Source organism: Thalassophryne amazonica, chromosome 2 (assembly GCF_902500255.1).
Source record: "Thalassophryne amazonica chromosome 2, fThaAma1.1, whole genome shotgun sequence".
NCBI lineage: Eukaryota > Metazoa > Chordata > Actinopteri > Batrachoidiformes > Batrachoididae > Thalassophryne > Thalassophryne amazonica.
Window position 1 is genome coordinate 123,628,421 of NC_047104.1, and position 16,624 is coordinate 123,645,044.

Below are 16,624 nucleotides of genomic sequence, written 5' to 3' on the forward strand. Positions count from 1 at the left end.
GTGGTGACAAGTTTGAACCACAACAAAACAACGGCACTGATGGACAATGTCGGTGTTGACACCAAACATCAAGAAAACGGTATCCCAGGTAACAGATTAAAAAAACAAAGATATATCCTCCTGTGAGTGATAACATGCTGCGATAATTTGGGCTAATGGTGAAAATAGTTCCCATTCTGGACTTACTGGTGTGTCACTCTGCAGCCAGCAGGGCTGTAGAATTGTAAAGGTGAACAATAATGTGTCTGTCTACACGGTGGCCATGGCAACGCCAGTATGCAGCAGCCCCCTCCCCGCCCCCCCAAAAAAGGCCTTAAACCTCAAGTACATCACATATTATTGTGACAAACCTCGTCACCTTTTTCATCCTTGTTATTTGGTGTAGTTTTCATTATTTACCAGATTAGGTTTGGTCTGGGAGCACAGATTCATCACACAACCTCCTCTGGTCGTCCACCAACAATGACAACCTAATACCTCCAACATCATCATACAATACCAACTTTTAAAACAATTATAATGCATTGATTTATTCATAGTATTTATATATTAGAGACATTTTTATAGAAGACACAAAATACAACCACACAAACACAAAAAACATCTCACCGTGAGGACAGAAAACTGGAAGAGGGGAAAGAATGAGGGAAAACAATACAACAATAATGAATGTATATATAAGCTGTAATAGGTGTGGCTATTAAAATGCATGGAAATAATAATTGTCAATGAAAAACTAAATCAAGAAGACAAATTAAGATACAATGACAGTATCAAATGATCCCTTTCAGTTTTACTGGCTGCAAACTACAGGATACAAAAGCAGTCAGTATGTCTGTGTACAACAAAACTTTACTGTCCACTCAAAGTGGTCTCACCTCTCGTTCAACAAGTAGGGTTCATCCTCATGTGAGCAATCAAAAAAGAATTTTCAAAAGCTGAACTTCAACAAAAGTCTGTACAATTATGCAGGTTGCATTAACTGTAGAACAAGACAATACTATGGGTTATGTGACATACCATTATGTGGTTTCCTCAATCATATCCATATTTTTGACAGTGTCTGGTTCAGATATTAAAGATCTCTTTTGAACTTTAGGATGCTGACGATATTCTAAACTTCATTTGACTTTAAACATGTCCATAAGCGACAGAATGGACTTTACAGTGTTCAGTAAATTGCAGATTTTCACAAAACAAACTAATGTGTTTCCTTATCAATGTTTCATTTGTACGTATTGATTTACTTGGTGTATGAGCGTAAAATGAACGTGTCTTATTTCACAGAGCTCTGAGTTTGGCCAACAGAGTTTCGAGGTCAGCCTCCCCGTTAGCACTACAGCTGCTGACTGCAGAGTCAGTCGGAGTTTCAAACTTCATCTCTTTCTCGCTCACTTTGGCCATCTCCTCCTTTGCAACTCTCTTCTCCTGCCCGGAGCTGCGAACCGGGGAGCGTTTGCACCTACGGTCTGACTCCAAACAGGCAGCAGACTGATGTGCTTCGGTCTCATAATGGGTCTCCTTCACATGGGATGGCTTTGAAACCAGTGAATCCACATTTGCTTTCTGCCGGGAGCGAGACGTTTGTAAAGGCACCTTGTTTTCTGTGAGAGAGAGGAAAAAAAAAACAAAAAAAAAACATAGAAATGCAGTGAACAAACCTGTCAGAATGAGGGTGAGAAACAGATAATGCCTGACTGAAGGTGCCAGTATACTTCAAAAGAGCTTTCAGGGCAAATAGGCATCTTTCATGGCTCAGACTGAACAGAGTTAATTTGGTGTCCTCTGCACAGGTCCACAAAAAGGACCTTTGTCATTACTGTAACTGATCCAAAATAGTCATTTGATAAATATCCTGATGTCTTAATGACATGATTTTTTTTTTTCAATGCTTCATCTAATTCATATATACAGATGTGAATTAGTTTAGCTGTAAGTCCCTTGCTGCTTCCCAATTTCCAGCTGAGGATTTTTTTTTTTTTTTGGGCACCTGTGCAAATCTCAGTAATAAGAAATACTCAAGTGCAAATCTCAACCAGGGCTGAATGTGTCCCATTCAATGCAGCACAAAACCCAATGCAAGCGACATTGCTAGTTTCCATCTGAGGCAGTTACCATTGACACACCCACTGCCCGTGACCGCTAAGAATGACGTGCACTCGGGTGAAGAGCTAGCATGATGATATTATATGCAATCAGAAACCATTTTCCTCAGACCATCAAAAACCAGCTCTAAAGTCCAGTGCTGTACAAAGACTGCAGCCGTTTGATGCACCTTACATAAGCGGCTTCACAATGCATGTACACTCTGCTTGCCTGCACATATCATCAGCAATAGTGTAATATTAATATGATGGCATGTTATGGCTGATGCATTATGAGAGAGTGTTAACTTTGACATTTTGGCCATGTGGTGTTTCTCTGTGGATGATGCAGGTGCCTCAGTGTTAAGGACACCAGCTGCAGAAGAAGACCAAGGAGATGTTTCACATAGCTGCAGCAGCTAGATGGTTAATTTCGACAGGTGGGGAGGGATCGGTTGTCTGCCTGAGTGTTTGGAATCCAGAGTCCAGGGTGGTTCGGTGACATAGCAGATGCAACGATGAGCAGCGGTGCCCTGGGGGTTGGTTAGGGAGCTTTGGTGGCCACTGTCATCTGTGTAAACTGATCCTTCAGCTGCATCTGCTTCTTTAATACCACAGCACTATGCACTTAGCGACATCCAGTTTAAAAGGGTGCCACAGGTGCCACTCTGATTGGTTGAAATTATATGTCGACTACGACATGCCCATGAAGAACAGACATGTTCAACCCAGCCCTTTTGTGGACAGCACCCAACTTTGCGCCAGTATGTAACTCACTTAAAACAGCAATTTGTGCTCAGACACGCATTTGGGGATTTGCGCTGCATCCAACGCTTGTTTCAGCACCTGTTGTCACAACAGGGCTTTAAAAGAGCTGTGAACCTAACACAGTGAAACAGCATTACTATAAACAACATCTTTTTTATCATTTGATGGGTTTTTAAGTTTACAGGTATCTTGCTATCCTGCACCCCCCCCCCCCCCCCCCCCGAAAGATGACAGAGAGGTTTTCCTAGTTTGTTGCAAATGAGTGACTAGTATGCCGTTACCATCACTAATAAAACCCGAACATATTTGTCAGTGAGGCAGTCAAAATGGTCCTTGTACCTTCAGATTTGGGACATACTCTCAAACACCTCTGTTCAGTGACCGCAGTCATATGGCTTTTGAAGAATACGGGTAATTTTAATGTGTTAGATGGGACGGAAGCAAGGAGTTAAAACAAATGAGAAACGAGCAAGAAAGCAGGTGATATGAATACACTGCGGTCCTGGAAATTCATGGAACCACACGATATTATATGCAACCAAAGAGTCAGGGTGAAGACACGATGAAAGCACGCTCCACACACTGACGAGGGGAAACGTTCTGCAGCAGACATGCAGTCAGTTCATTATGATGAAACAGATCTGTCTGATCAGCCACAACAGAAACTCAATAACAGTGCCCCCCCCGCCCATCCCAATCTCAGTCCTTTCCCCCTTTTTTCTCTCTCATATGCCATTCCACCATCCAGACGCACCTCCCCTGATTCGACTATCATCATGCATTCTCTTTCCTGGGCTCTCTGTTCCTACAGCCGTCCTCTTCATCTTTAATACTTCCCTTACCTCCCCCACTCAGCCCCTCTTCTCATCCCCTCCCCTCTGGTTTCCGACTTAAAACACACAGCCAGACAGACAGTGGAACAGAGCGACGGCACAGATCAGACCTGCGTCCTGAATTATAATCCCCCTGAGTAGATTTTAGACTTCATCATCTGTGTGTGTTGGTAAGAGACGGCAAATCCATATTCATGTGACCTTGAGTGTGAGGCTGAGACGAGTGGCACGGGGAAAGACACCGCCGCATTTAAAGTTTCCTGAGCCTGAAACGTCTGGCAAACAGGAGTCAAACACAGCAGAGCAGAACAGAGCGACCCGCTCCGTCAGCCAATCGGTAATGAGTTTGGAGCGTGGCCAGTCAGTCATGACAGTGTGTTTTATGGGCCACGCTCACGAATGACAAGGAACGTCCCTGAACACAACCTCTCACAAATAAATAAGGACAAAGGCAGGAGCGAGAACAGAAGCGATGGAACCAAACTACAAAATTAAGCAAAAAGCAAACAGCAGCGCATGCATTGACACACTGACGCAAACAGTCGGTGGGAAAACAAGAGGGAACGCAGGGCCATTTAAAACGGATTAAAATGAGTCGACTGTGCTGCTTTGGTGCTGTGACTGAACATTTACCGCTGTTGAATATCCGAGACTTATTATATCACCTTGTCTGCTCACTGCAGCCTCAGCTGTAACAAAAAAAAAAAAGAATTATTCCCTACGGTCGCTCCTTTTGCTCCATACTTCTGTCATGTCGTGTTTGTCACTTTTTGTTAAAACACTGATTTCCCCGATGCCTGATTCATTTTTGTTAGACAGGGTGATTCCTGAAAAACATGCATCTATTGCAAACATCAAAAGCGTACATTAATAGCTGAGGTGTCAGTTCTTTGCATTTCAACATCTCACTTACACTGAAGTCAAACTGATCAATTTCCATCATCATGGACAGAATTTATGATAATGTGCAACATAACATTATAACAAAACTTAAACATCTCACTTTGCACATCAGTCAGTTACAATTTATTTATTGTTATTCATATGAATAACATTAAATACTACCAAGTCTGTTTTCTCAATTTTACCATACCTTCAATAATTCCCCTTGTAAGGTATTTGCATACATTTCCCATGTGTTGCGTATTAAAATGGCCAGAACAGTCTCAGATTTCTGAATAAGACAGATTTGTCTACAACACTGTCAAGATTTATTTGGACTTTACATCTGAACATACAACCCCAATTCCAATGAAGTTGGGACGTTGTGTAAAATGTAAATAAAAACAGACTACAATGATATGAAAATCTTCTTCAACCTATATTCAACCGAATATACCACAAAGACAAACTGATAGACCTTTTTGTTTTTGTGCAAATATTTGCTCATTTTGAAATGGATGCCTGCAACACATTTCAAAAAAGTTGGGACGGGGCAACAAAAGACTGGGAAAGTTGATGAATGCTCAAAGAACACCTAACTGGAAACAGGTGAGTGTCATGATTGGGTATAAAAGGAGCATCCCAAAAAGGCTCAGCCATTGACAAGCAAAGAAGGAGTGAGGATCACCACTTTATCAACAACTGCATGAAAAAATAGTCCAATAGTTTAAGAACAATGTTTCTCAATGTTCAATTGCAAGGAATTTAGGGATTACATCATCTACAGTCCATAATATAATCATAAGATTCAGAGAATCTGGAGAACTTTCTACACATAAGGGGCAAGGCCGAAAACCAACACTGAATGCCCATGACCTTCGATCCCTCAGGAGGCACTACATTAAAAACAGACATCATTGTGTAAAGGATCTTACCACGTGGGCTCAGGAGCACTTCAGAAAACCATTGTCAGTTAACACAGTTCATCGCTACATCTACAAGTGCAAGTTAAAACTTTACCATGCAAAGTGAAAGCCATACATCAACAACATCCAGAAACACCGCCGCCTTCTCTGGGCCCGAGCTCATTTGGAATGGACAGACACAAAGTGGAAAACTGTGTTGTGGGCTGATGAGTCCACATTTCAAATTGTTTTTGGAAATCATGGATGTTGTGTCCTCCAGACAAAAGAGGAAAAAGACCATTCAGATTGTTAGCAGCGCAAAGTTCAAAAGCCAGCATCTGTGATGGTATTGGGGTGTGTTAGTGCCCATGGCATGGGCAACTTACACATCTGTGATGGTTCCAACAATGCTGAAAGGTACATCCAGGTTTTGGAGCAACACATGCTGCCATCCAAGCAACGTCTTTTTCAGGGACATCCCTGCTTATTTCAGCAAGACAATGCCAAGCCACATTTTATGTGTTACAACAGCGTGGATTCATAGTAAAAGAGTGCGGGGACTAGACTGGCCTGCCTGCAGTCCAGACCTGTCGGCCATTGAAAATGTGTGGCGAATTATGAAGCGCAAAATATGACAATGGAGACCCCGGACTGTTGAACAACTGAAGTCGTACATCAAGCAAGAATGGGAAAGAATTCCACATACAAAGCTTCAACAATTAGTGTCCTCAGTTCCCAAACGCTTATTGAGTGTTGTTAGAAGGAAAGGTGATGTAACACAGTGGTAAACATACTACTGTCCCAGACATCCATTTCAAAATGAGCAAATATTTGCACAAAAACAATGAAGCTTATCAGTTTGAACATTAAATATCTTGTCTTTGTGGTGTATTCAATTAAATATAGGTTGAAGTGGATTTGCAAATCATTGTATTCTGTTTTTATTTACATTTTACACAATGTCACAACTTCATTGGAATTGGGGTTGTATGAAATGTCTTTAGAAATTCTTAAAATCTTTACCTTTATTCATGACTGTTTGGTGTTAGAAATTAGTTGACTGAAGTCTCTGAGCGTCACAATAGTAGTGTAAAATATGAAAAAATTATCAGTGTTTAATAATGTCCAAAATATAAGTATGCAATTTTGCCTATAGTGTAAAAATATCAGCTACTTGGGTAAATTACCAAATTTTAGAGTGATTTAGCTAAAATAACACTAAATAAAGACTACATACTATATATCAAGCTTCATTCATTAATTTCATTTGCGCATCTTTACATTTTATTGGAGACGGCCATGGTCAGAAGACATCCATGCATACCCATCACTGATCATTTTGAAATACTAAGACTAATGTACAGTCACTTTTGTCAAACACAAACAAACGCACCAATAACAGATCTTGTGGAGCAAAGCTTCACATTATGCCAATTTGGAGCTTTCTGTACATTTCATGAGAACATACTTGTAAATAATGCCACTTCCAAAGTCAGCTGGACGTCGTCTAATAAAATAAATAAATCAAAGAATATGGTCACTGAAACGTCAACATCTGCGTCAATAAAATCTATAGTTTGCCAAAATCTTTGCAAGCAAACAAAGGTCCAAGTCTTTAGGATCCTGGTGCTGTCTGTCTTGCTGTATGGTTGTGAGACGTGGAGGGTAAACAGTGACCTAAGGAGATGACTAGATGTCCTTGGTGGCTGTCTTTGAAGGATCCCTGGGTACATCTGAAATGACTGTGTATCAAATGAGTGGTTTAAGGTAGATCAAGATGAGGAGTATCACTTGCGGGGAGCATCAGCTAAGACATTTTCACCATGTGGCCCATTTCTCTGTGCATGTTCCAGGACACGTGCCTGAGTGTTGAGAACCCCAGTAACTGGAGAAGACCAAGGGGATGCCAATGTTTCAACTGGCTGCGGCACATAGATGGTTATTTTAGAGAAGTGACAATGGACTGTTGTCTGCCTAGGTGGTTGCCATCCAGAAACTAAAGTGGGCAATTCCATGGTGTTATGGATGCAGCAATGCTCAGCGCATGCTCTCAGACTAGACTTGAGTAATTCACACATGCAAAATCCTCATTTACATAGTGATCTGTCATTTTCAATCCACTGTCATTTGCACAGCCGTTTGTTGTAAATTATTCGCAAAACATTCAAAAGTGCAAACGTTTGGTATGCCGCACAATTTAGCAGTCGTTAGTCTGAGTAAATAAGGCCCAAAGTAGTTTGATTTTGAGAAAAATCTGGTAACGTGTAAAGTAATCAGCAAAGGTCAAAATTTTGGCCCTATGCTTTTCCGTATGGCTATACGGCTATAATCAAAATCAATATCTTGGAACACACAAAGGGAACTGGGACATGAGATCATCTGAGGCTAATTTGAGATTGTTTTATGTATAAGTAGTCAATATATAAATGTCAACAGTAATTTAACCCCCCCCCCAGGTAGGTAAACAGCCACCAACCAGAGCTTCGCAAGTTCCGTGCTGGAAATCATTAAAATCCACAACAGTAAGAGTACTTTTGTTTTTGATAGAAGGATAAACTGCCAACCTCTAGCTGTGTTAGACCAGCAGTTAGTTGATGGCTGGTTTTAGGTCTGACACGTATAGATTTACTTCAGTCAGTCGTCTTCTAGCAATGGTCATGGCCACTCAACTAACCTCCAGTGACCTCTGGGAAGAAGCACTTAACTGACCTTTAGTGTGACTATATACTGTATGCTCTGTGTCAGATATCAATTTCGCTTAATGGTTGTAGGTTACACCTTAGGTGACCACGAAATTCAGAAACCACCCTCCAATGGCTGACACGACCTTCAACCACTGGTGACCTTGAGAGGTGAAACTTATGTAGAATGGGCTACTTCAAGGATTTAGTTATCAATAGAACCAACATTATTATTAGACAGCAATATGAAGTCCTATCACCTCATCTTCTCCGGGTATAGTTTACTTCTGTTCTTGGGTCAGCTTAATCCATCAAATTATAGTATTTTTTGCAGCACACTGGGCTTATGGCAGTTCTCATGCCACGATTATGGCTTGAATATTTGCCTTTTATGCTGAAATACCAAAAATGGGATAATATTCCTTATAATTAATAGTTCAGGGCTCGAACTTTACAGACCACATTTTGCTAGAAAACAGTAGCGGTGATGAAGTTGCATAGCCCACACATATGCAGACAAAGAACCAATAGAAACAGTCTAACAATAAACTCAAGTATACTCCTTTGAAGTTGCATGTGCTCACTGGTGTGACGATTATATGCACGCTAATTATATCTGACTTTATATAATGGCTGAGTGAATCCTTGTCATTTGATTGGTGGGTTGAATATCACATGATATGTATTATTCATACTATTTGCCATTGTGTTTCACTGACCGTGCAATAGTACTTTTTTTTTTAGCATTTTGGCAATTTTGTGCCATTTGAAGGTTGCTCTTGCACGCCCCAATCACTGGGGCAAGACCTCATTCCCAACTGGTGTAGGCAATCCATCGGTTTCTTGCTGAGAACCACAACCTCAGATTTACAGGTACAGATCATCATCCCAGCCGTTTCATACTCGGTTGCGAACAGACACAGTGAGTGCTGGAGGTCACAGTCTGATGAAGCCAACAGGACCACATCATCTGCAAAAAGCATGGATGAGACCCTGAGCCCACCAAACTGAAGACCCTCCTCCCCCCCGACTACATGTTGATATCATGTCCATGAATATCACAAACAGGATTGTTGACCAAGTGTAGCCCTGGTGGAGGCCAACCCCCACCAGAAACTAGTCCAACTTACACAACTCTTGCTTTGTGCATACAGAGATTGGATGGCCCTGAGAAGGGACCCCCTCACTCCATACTCCCACAACACTTACCACAGTATCTCCTGGGGCACCGGATCATACACCTTCTCCAAGTCCACAACACACACGTAGGCTGGATGGGCATACTCCCAGGCCCCCTCCAGGATCCTTCTAAGAGTGAAGAGCTGGTCAGTTGTTTCACGGACACGATGGAATCCACATTTTCCTGGAGTTATTTTTGATCAGGATATGTCATTCAAAGCGCATATTAAACAAATATGTAGGACTGCTTTTTTTGCATTTACGCAATATCTCTAAAATTAGAAAGGTCTTGTCTCAGTGTGATGCTGAAAAACTAATTCATGCATTTATTTCCTCTAGGCTGGACTATTGTAATTCATTATTATCAGGTTGCCCTAAAAGTTCCCTGAAAAGCCTTCAGTTAATTCAAAATGCTGCAGCTAGAGTACTAACGGGGACTAGAAGGAGAGAGAGCATATCTCACCCATATTGGCCTCTCTTCATTGGCTTCCTGTTAATTCTAGAATAGAATTTAAAATTCTTCTTCTTACTTATAAGGTTTTGAATAATCAGGTCCCATCTTATCTTAGGGACCTCATAGTACCATATCACCCCAAAAGAGCGCTTCGCTCTCAGACTGCAGGCTTACTTGTAGTTCCTAGGGTTTGTAAGAGTAGAATGGGAGGCAGAGCCTTCAGCTTTCAGGCTCCTCTCCTGTGGAACCAGCTCCCAATTCGGATCAGGGAGACAGACACCCTCTCTACTTTTAAGATTAGGCTTAAAACTTTCCTTTTTGCTAAAGCTTCTAGTTAGGGCTGGATCAGGTGACCCTGAACCATCCCTTAGTTATGCTGCTATAGACTTAGACTGCTGGGGGGTTCCCATGATGCACTGAGTGTTTCTTTCTCTTTTTGCTTTGTATGCACCACTCTGCATTTAATCATTAGTGATTGATCTCTGCTCCCCTCCACAGCATGTCTTTTTCCTGGTTCTCTCCCTCAGCCCCAACCAGTCCCAGCAGAAGACTGCCCCTCCCTGAGCCTGGTTCTGCTGGAGGTTTCTTCCTGTTAAAAGGGAGTTTTTCCTTCCCACTGTCGCCAAGTGCTTGCTCATAGGGGGTCGTTTTGACCATTGGGGTTCTTACGTAATTATTGTATGGCCTTGCCTTACAATATAAAGCGCCTTGGGGCAACTGTTTGTTGTGATTTGGCGCTATATAAATAAAATTGATTGATTGATTGTTCCACATTAATCCGAGGTTCGACTACTGGACGAACCCTCCTTTCCAGCACCGCAGAGTAGATGTTACCAGGGAGGCCGAGTAGTGCGATGCCCCTGTATTTGGTGCACACTCTCTGGTCCCATTTTAAAAATAAGAGGACCACCACCCCAGTCTAATTTCAAATTTATTAATTTATATAGCGCCAATCACGACAAAATCATCTCAAGGCGCTTCACAACATAAAAACAATTAAAAATTTAAAACAATAAAAACAACCATAAGAAAAAAAACAGCAGTAAAAAAGTACAAGTTTAAAAACACATCAGAACACTAATGATAAAACAGGGAAAACGAGTCTTTAAACGTGATTTAAAGGTCTCCACAGTGTCCGACTGCCGAATGTGTGACGGCAGATCATTCCACAGAGCTGGGGCACGATAGGAGAAAGCTCTGTGACCGGCAGACTTCTTATTCACCCTGGGAACACACAGAAGTCCTGCACCCTGAGAACGCAGGGCCCGAGCTGGTACATAGGGGCTTATCAAGTCAGCCAGATAGGGAGGTGCAAGTCCATGAACAATTTTATAAACTAAAATCAGTACTTTAAAATCTGATCTTGCAGAAACAGGAAGCCAGTGCAGGGACGCCAAAATTGGCGTAATATGGTCAAACTTTCTGCTCCGTGTCAAAAGTCTGGCAGCAGCATTCTGAACCAATTGAAGACCCCTGATCCTGGACTGCGGTAAGCCAGAGAATAGAGCATTACAATAGTCCAATCTAGAAGAGACAAACGCATGAATCAAAGTCTCAGCATCAGCCATAGACAGAATAGGACGAATCCTCGCTATATTTCGCAAATGAAAAAAGGCAGTCCTTGTAATGTCTCTAATGTGGAGATCAAAGGACAACGCAGGATCAAAAATTACTCCAAGGTTCCTCACTTTATCCACTTTATCCGTATAATGTATAACACACGGACCTAAGCTAAATGCTAGCTGATCAAACTGATGCCGATATCTCGCTGAACCAAAAACCATAACCTCAGTCTTATCAGAATTTAAAAGTAGGAAGTTACTAGACATCCAACTTCTCACTGATGCAAGACAATCCTCCAAGGACTTTATGTGAGTAAGATTACCAGCAGTTATTGGCATATACAATTGAGTGTCATCAGCATAGCAATGAAAGGGAATCCCAAAACGCCGCAATATATTCCCGAGGGATGCTACATAAAGATAAAAAAGCAAGGGGCCCAAAACGGATCCCTGAGGAACCCCAAACTTCATGTCTCTACGATCAGAGGAGGTTCCATTACACAATACACAGTAGGAACGACTAGACAGGTACGACGTCAACCATGCAAGAGCAGTTTCAGTAATCCCAAAGTGATTCTCCAGCCTATTGAGTAGACTATGGTAATCCACTGTCAAATGCAGCACTAAGATCCAGCAGCACCAGGACCGTAGTGATATCCGAGTCCAGTGCTCGCAAAAGGTCATTCACTACTTTAGTAAGTGCTGTCTCTGTGGAGTGAAATCTTCTAAAAGCAGACTGCAGTGGCTCAAAAAGATTATTCTCAGTGAGATAGTCCACGAGCTGTCGCGAGACCACTTTTTCCAGGATTTTAGAACAAAATGACAGATTTGATATCGGTCTATAATTCTTCAATACACTAGGGTCGAGATTAGATTTTTTAAGTGATGGGTTGATCACTGCAGACTTAAAACACCTAGGAACAGATCCAGAAGTCAATGAGAGATTTACAATTTCCAGCACAGTTGGTCCAAGAATGGGCCACAAGTCCTTAAACAGTTTCGTTGGTATAGGATCAATTAAACAGGTTGTGCTTTTAGTAGACGTCACGAGCTTCGTCAGTGCGCCTAACGAGATACCGTCAAAATCTGTAAATCTGGATACCACCTCAGTAGGCACATCCACCTCCACAGCAGTATGCAGTGGTTGGGCCAAAGCCTGCTGAGATATACTCAACCTAATATCCTCAATTTTCTTCTCAATGTAATCCAATACGTCCTGTGCTGAGAAAGGAGAGTGAATAACAGGTGGCTGTCCATGAATAAGAAATGCTACAGTTTCAAACAAAAACTTGGAATTATGCTTATTTTTATTAATCAATTCAGAATAATAGGCACGCTTTGTAGCCAGTAGTGCCTGCTTATAGTCCAAGACAGCATCTCGCCATGCAAGATGGAACACCTCTAACTTAGAACTACGCCATTTCCGTTCAAAACCTCGAGCCTTCTGCCTAAGGTCACGCAGGTAACCATTAAACCAAGGTGAGCATGCCTTGGGAAGGCGTGTCCTCAAGAGAGGAGGCGCAACCTTGTCCAGTGTGGCCTTGAGGGCTGAGTTCAAGCCATCCGCAAGACTATCTACTGATTGAATATTCTCTAACCCTGAGGCCAAAATTTCAGGAAGTCTGGCCTCGAGTTCTATCATAATTAAAGGAGTAATGCGTCGCCGCAAAGAAAGACAAGGCTTTCGATCCACTAGGCGCGGCAACATAAATGCACACTTAACAAATGAGTGGTCAGAGATCACCGAGGCAAGAGGCAAAATGTCAATGTTTGTGACAGCAAGGCCACGTGTGAGTACCAGATCAAGGGTATTTCTACTAATATGTGTTGAATCCTGAATACATTGCTGGAATCCCAGCGCATCCACAAGTTCCATAAATGACTTGCAAAGGGGATCAGAGGGCTTATTTATGTGAATATTAAAATCACCAATAATCAAAATGTTGTCCACACTAGCTGACAGGCTAGAGATGAATGCACCAAATTCATCTAAAAATTCATAATATGGGCCAGGAGGCCTATAAACAGTGACAACATGGCATGACTGATTTCCGTACTTCTGACCCTGACAATATGTAGCATCATGGGCAGAGCGGAGAGTCAGATGCTCAAACAAATTATATTTATGCCCCCCCCCCGACAGTCAAGAAGGTAAACTTGGATTTATAGATAAAAGCAACACCCCCGCCTTGCTTCGCACAACGAGAACATGTGACTGAATGTGTACCCTGGTGGGCAGGCCTCATTCAGAGGAAGAACAGCTGTGGGTTTGAGCCAGGTTTCATATAACCCAATCATGTCCAAATGATGATCCATAATTAGCAGTCTTTCGCCTGCTCACAGGCGAATGACGCAACCGACAGGCGTGAAAAAACTCACGCATGCGCACGAAGGTTCAAGCTTGGCTGATGCAATCACACGTGATTCAAATCCATATGGTTTTTGCAAAAAATAAAAAGGTACGATACTTTTTGGACAGACCTCGTATAGTGCCAAATTAGAACAAAGTTGCCTCAAGGCATGTCACACAAGCAAGGTCTAACTTTACCAACCCCCAGAACAAGCACACAGGTGACAGTGTTAAGGAAAAACTCCCTCTGAGGAAGAAACCTCAAGCAGACCAGACTTAAAGGGGTGATCCTTGGATTGGGCCATGCTACTGACACAAATTACAAAACAATTCATTAAATGAATATACAGGAAATGTTGCCATGTCGCAGACCGAACAGTCCACCTTTTGCATCTAAGCATGCGACATTTCATACTACAGCAGTATGTCTGAGATGGACTCTCTTCACCCAAAGCAATCAAATGGATTAATGGGATTATTCACCATCAGATGATAAAGGTAAAACCTCTTAAATCACACTAAAGTCAGTTTTAAGCAGAAACAAGGCTGTTTTAACCAGAAACTCTGCAAAATTCCGTGACGCTGTGAAATGACTGATGCGCAGTGAACGCATCAGCTAGTAGCTCGTTTAGCCGCGGCGCTCGGATCACTTCCACTGCCTTTTATGATGAAATAATGCTGAATTAATATGAAAATGATTGTTGTAGAAAAGCTTCAGATATCTGTCGCTAAAACAGATGATGACTGGTGTGCAGTTTGAAGCAGAAACGAGTTTTTAATCTGTGAACCACAACTAATGACCCATGTGCAAAAGGCAAAACAATTTTTAGGGGGGACTGTTCGGTTGGCAACACCAGTGCACAGGATAGGAGGGTTTCAGGAACAGACACTACACCCATCTCTGGATGGAGCCGCACTTCAAAGAGAGAGAGAGAGAAAAAAAAAAACTGAATCAGGCATCTGAAAGACAACAAATATAGTATAATTTGTCAGCATTAAGCAACAAGAAAAACAAAAGAAACACTAAGGTGATTGGCGGCCACTAGCCCTAAGCTTCACTAAAAGCCGCAGAATTTAGATAAACTTGAGGCAACGGCCCATTCCATTTCCTAATAAAAATGAATTTAAAAGAGTAAAAAGCATAGTAACATACTATGCCAGTATGCTAGCCATACAAAAGGGAAAATAAGTGCGTCTTAAGCCTTATGCTTGAAGTCACGCAAGTAGTCAATGAACCAATGTGACTTTTTTTTGGGGGAGGGGGGCGTGGTTTTAATAAAGGTGGCGCAATCATGTCGAGTGTAGTTTTGAGCGCTGAGTTTAAACAATCCACAAGACTGTGTACTGATCGGGCATTTCCCAAACGTGAAGCTAAGATAGCAGGCAGTCTTGCTTTGAGTTCAGTCGTAGTTCTCACACTATGACTGAAATTCTGGAAGAGCATTTGATATAACTTTTAAGAGTACAGTTCTTCTCTCGTCATAGCTTATTTTCATGTTTACTAGATTTACTGTTCATTGTTGAGTTTGGTTATGACCGTCAAAAATGTCATCTATTTGTGCATTTCGTTCATATGACTCATGTTTCTATAACACTGATTTCTAAATTAGGATTAAAAAACTATCTAACGCACTCTTTCATGTTGTACTCTTCAAGAACCCTTAATGACTGACATGTAAAGCTCACACTATCAAAAAGAAATACAGAGTTATACTTCAAAAATAAATATATAGATACAACTTACTTCAATAAGCTCTCTTATCCAAAATTGCATATCTTTTCTTCCTAATAAGACCATGGTCTAGCAGGGAGCATGATCAAAGTGCTGGCAAGTTCACTTCTTATTTCTCTGCCTGACTTTGACACCTAGCAGCCCATTCCTTTGAAGATGAGCTAGCTTCTACAAACATGCCTTCATCAGAGCTGTAAAACACGTCCAAAAGATGTAAAACAAGCCTCAACTTCTAGCTTTTACTACCCCAGCCAACAGCTGACATTAGCTTTAAGGATGAACAAGTCAAAAAGAATTTCAGTTGAAATAGCTGCTCAGAAAGTTAGAAATTTGAAGACACAACCCTTACATCTTATTAATTATGTGGTGGTGGTAGAGTGTGTACATACAGAATCCAATATATACGAGGGCTGTCAATAAAGTAACGGTCCTTTTTATTTTTTTCAAAAACTATATGGATTTCATTCATATGTTTTTACGTCAGACATGCTTGAACCCTCGTGCGCATGCGTGAGTTTTTCCACGCCTGTCGGTGACGTCATTCGCCTGTGAGCACTCCTTGTGGGAGGAGTCATCCAGCCCCTCGTCGGAATTCCTTTGTCTGACAAGTTGCTGAGAGACTGGCGCGTTGTTTGATCAAAATTTTTCTAAACCTGTGAGACACATCGAAATGGACACGGTTCGAAAAATTAAGCTGGTTTTCAGTGAAAATTTTAACGGCTGATGAGAGATTTTGAGGTGATTCTGTCGCTTTAAGGACTTTTCACGGTGCGAGACGTCGCGCAGCGCTCTCAGGCGGCGTCATCAGCCTGTTCAAGCTGAAAACCTCCACATTTCAGGCTCTATTGATCCAGGACGTCGTGAGAGAACAGAGAAGTTTCAGAAGAAGTCGGTTTCAGCATTTTATCCGGATATTCCACTGTTAAAGGAGATTTTTTTAATGAAAGACGTCCGGACGGATCCGCGCGTCGGGACGCAGCCGACGCGGTGCGACGGCACAGGAAAAACACCTCTGTGTTGATAACCATTTGTAAAATCCAGGCGGCTTTTGATGGCTTTCAGTGGAGTGAGTATATGAGAAATTGTTTAACAGGCAGGACATGTTCCAACTTGTCCTTAAAGCTTTCAACAGAGGTGTTTTTCCTGTGGCGGAGCGTCGCGGCGGCTGCGTCCCGACGCGCAGACCCGTCCGCA

General features: G+C 41.9%; 1 protein-coding gene across 1 annotated transcript in view; it reads right to left on the bottom strand.

Annotated features, from left to right (window-relative positions):
• Positions 1–325: 325 nt before the first annotated feature.
• LOC117504102 (protein diaphanous homolog 3-like) overlaps positions 326–16,624 on the bottom strand; it is a 546,585-nt gene continuing 530,286 nt past the window's right edge. The window contains exon 25 of the mRNA XM_034163485.1: positions 326–1,604. Coding sequence (XP_034019376.1) covers positions 1,282–1,604 — 323 coding nt within the window. The 3' untranslated portion in view covers positions 326–1,281. The remainder of the gene's footprint in view (positions 1,605–16,624) is intronic.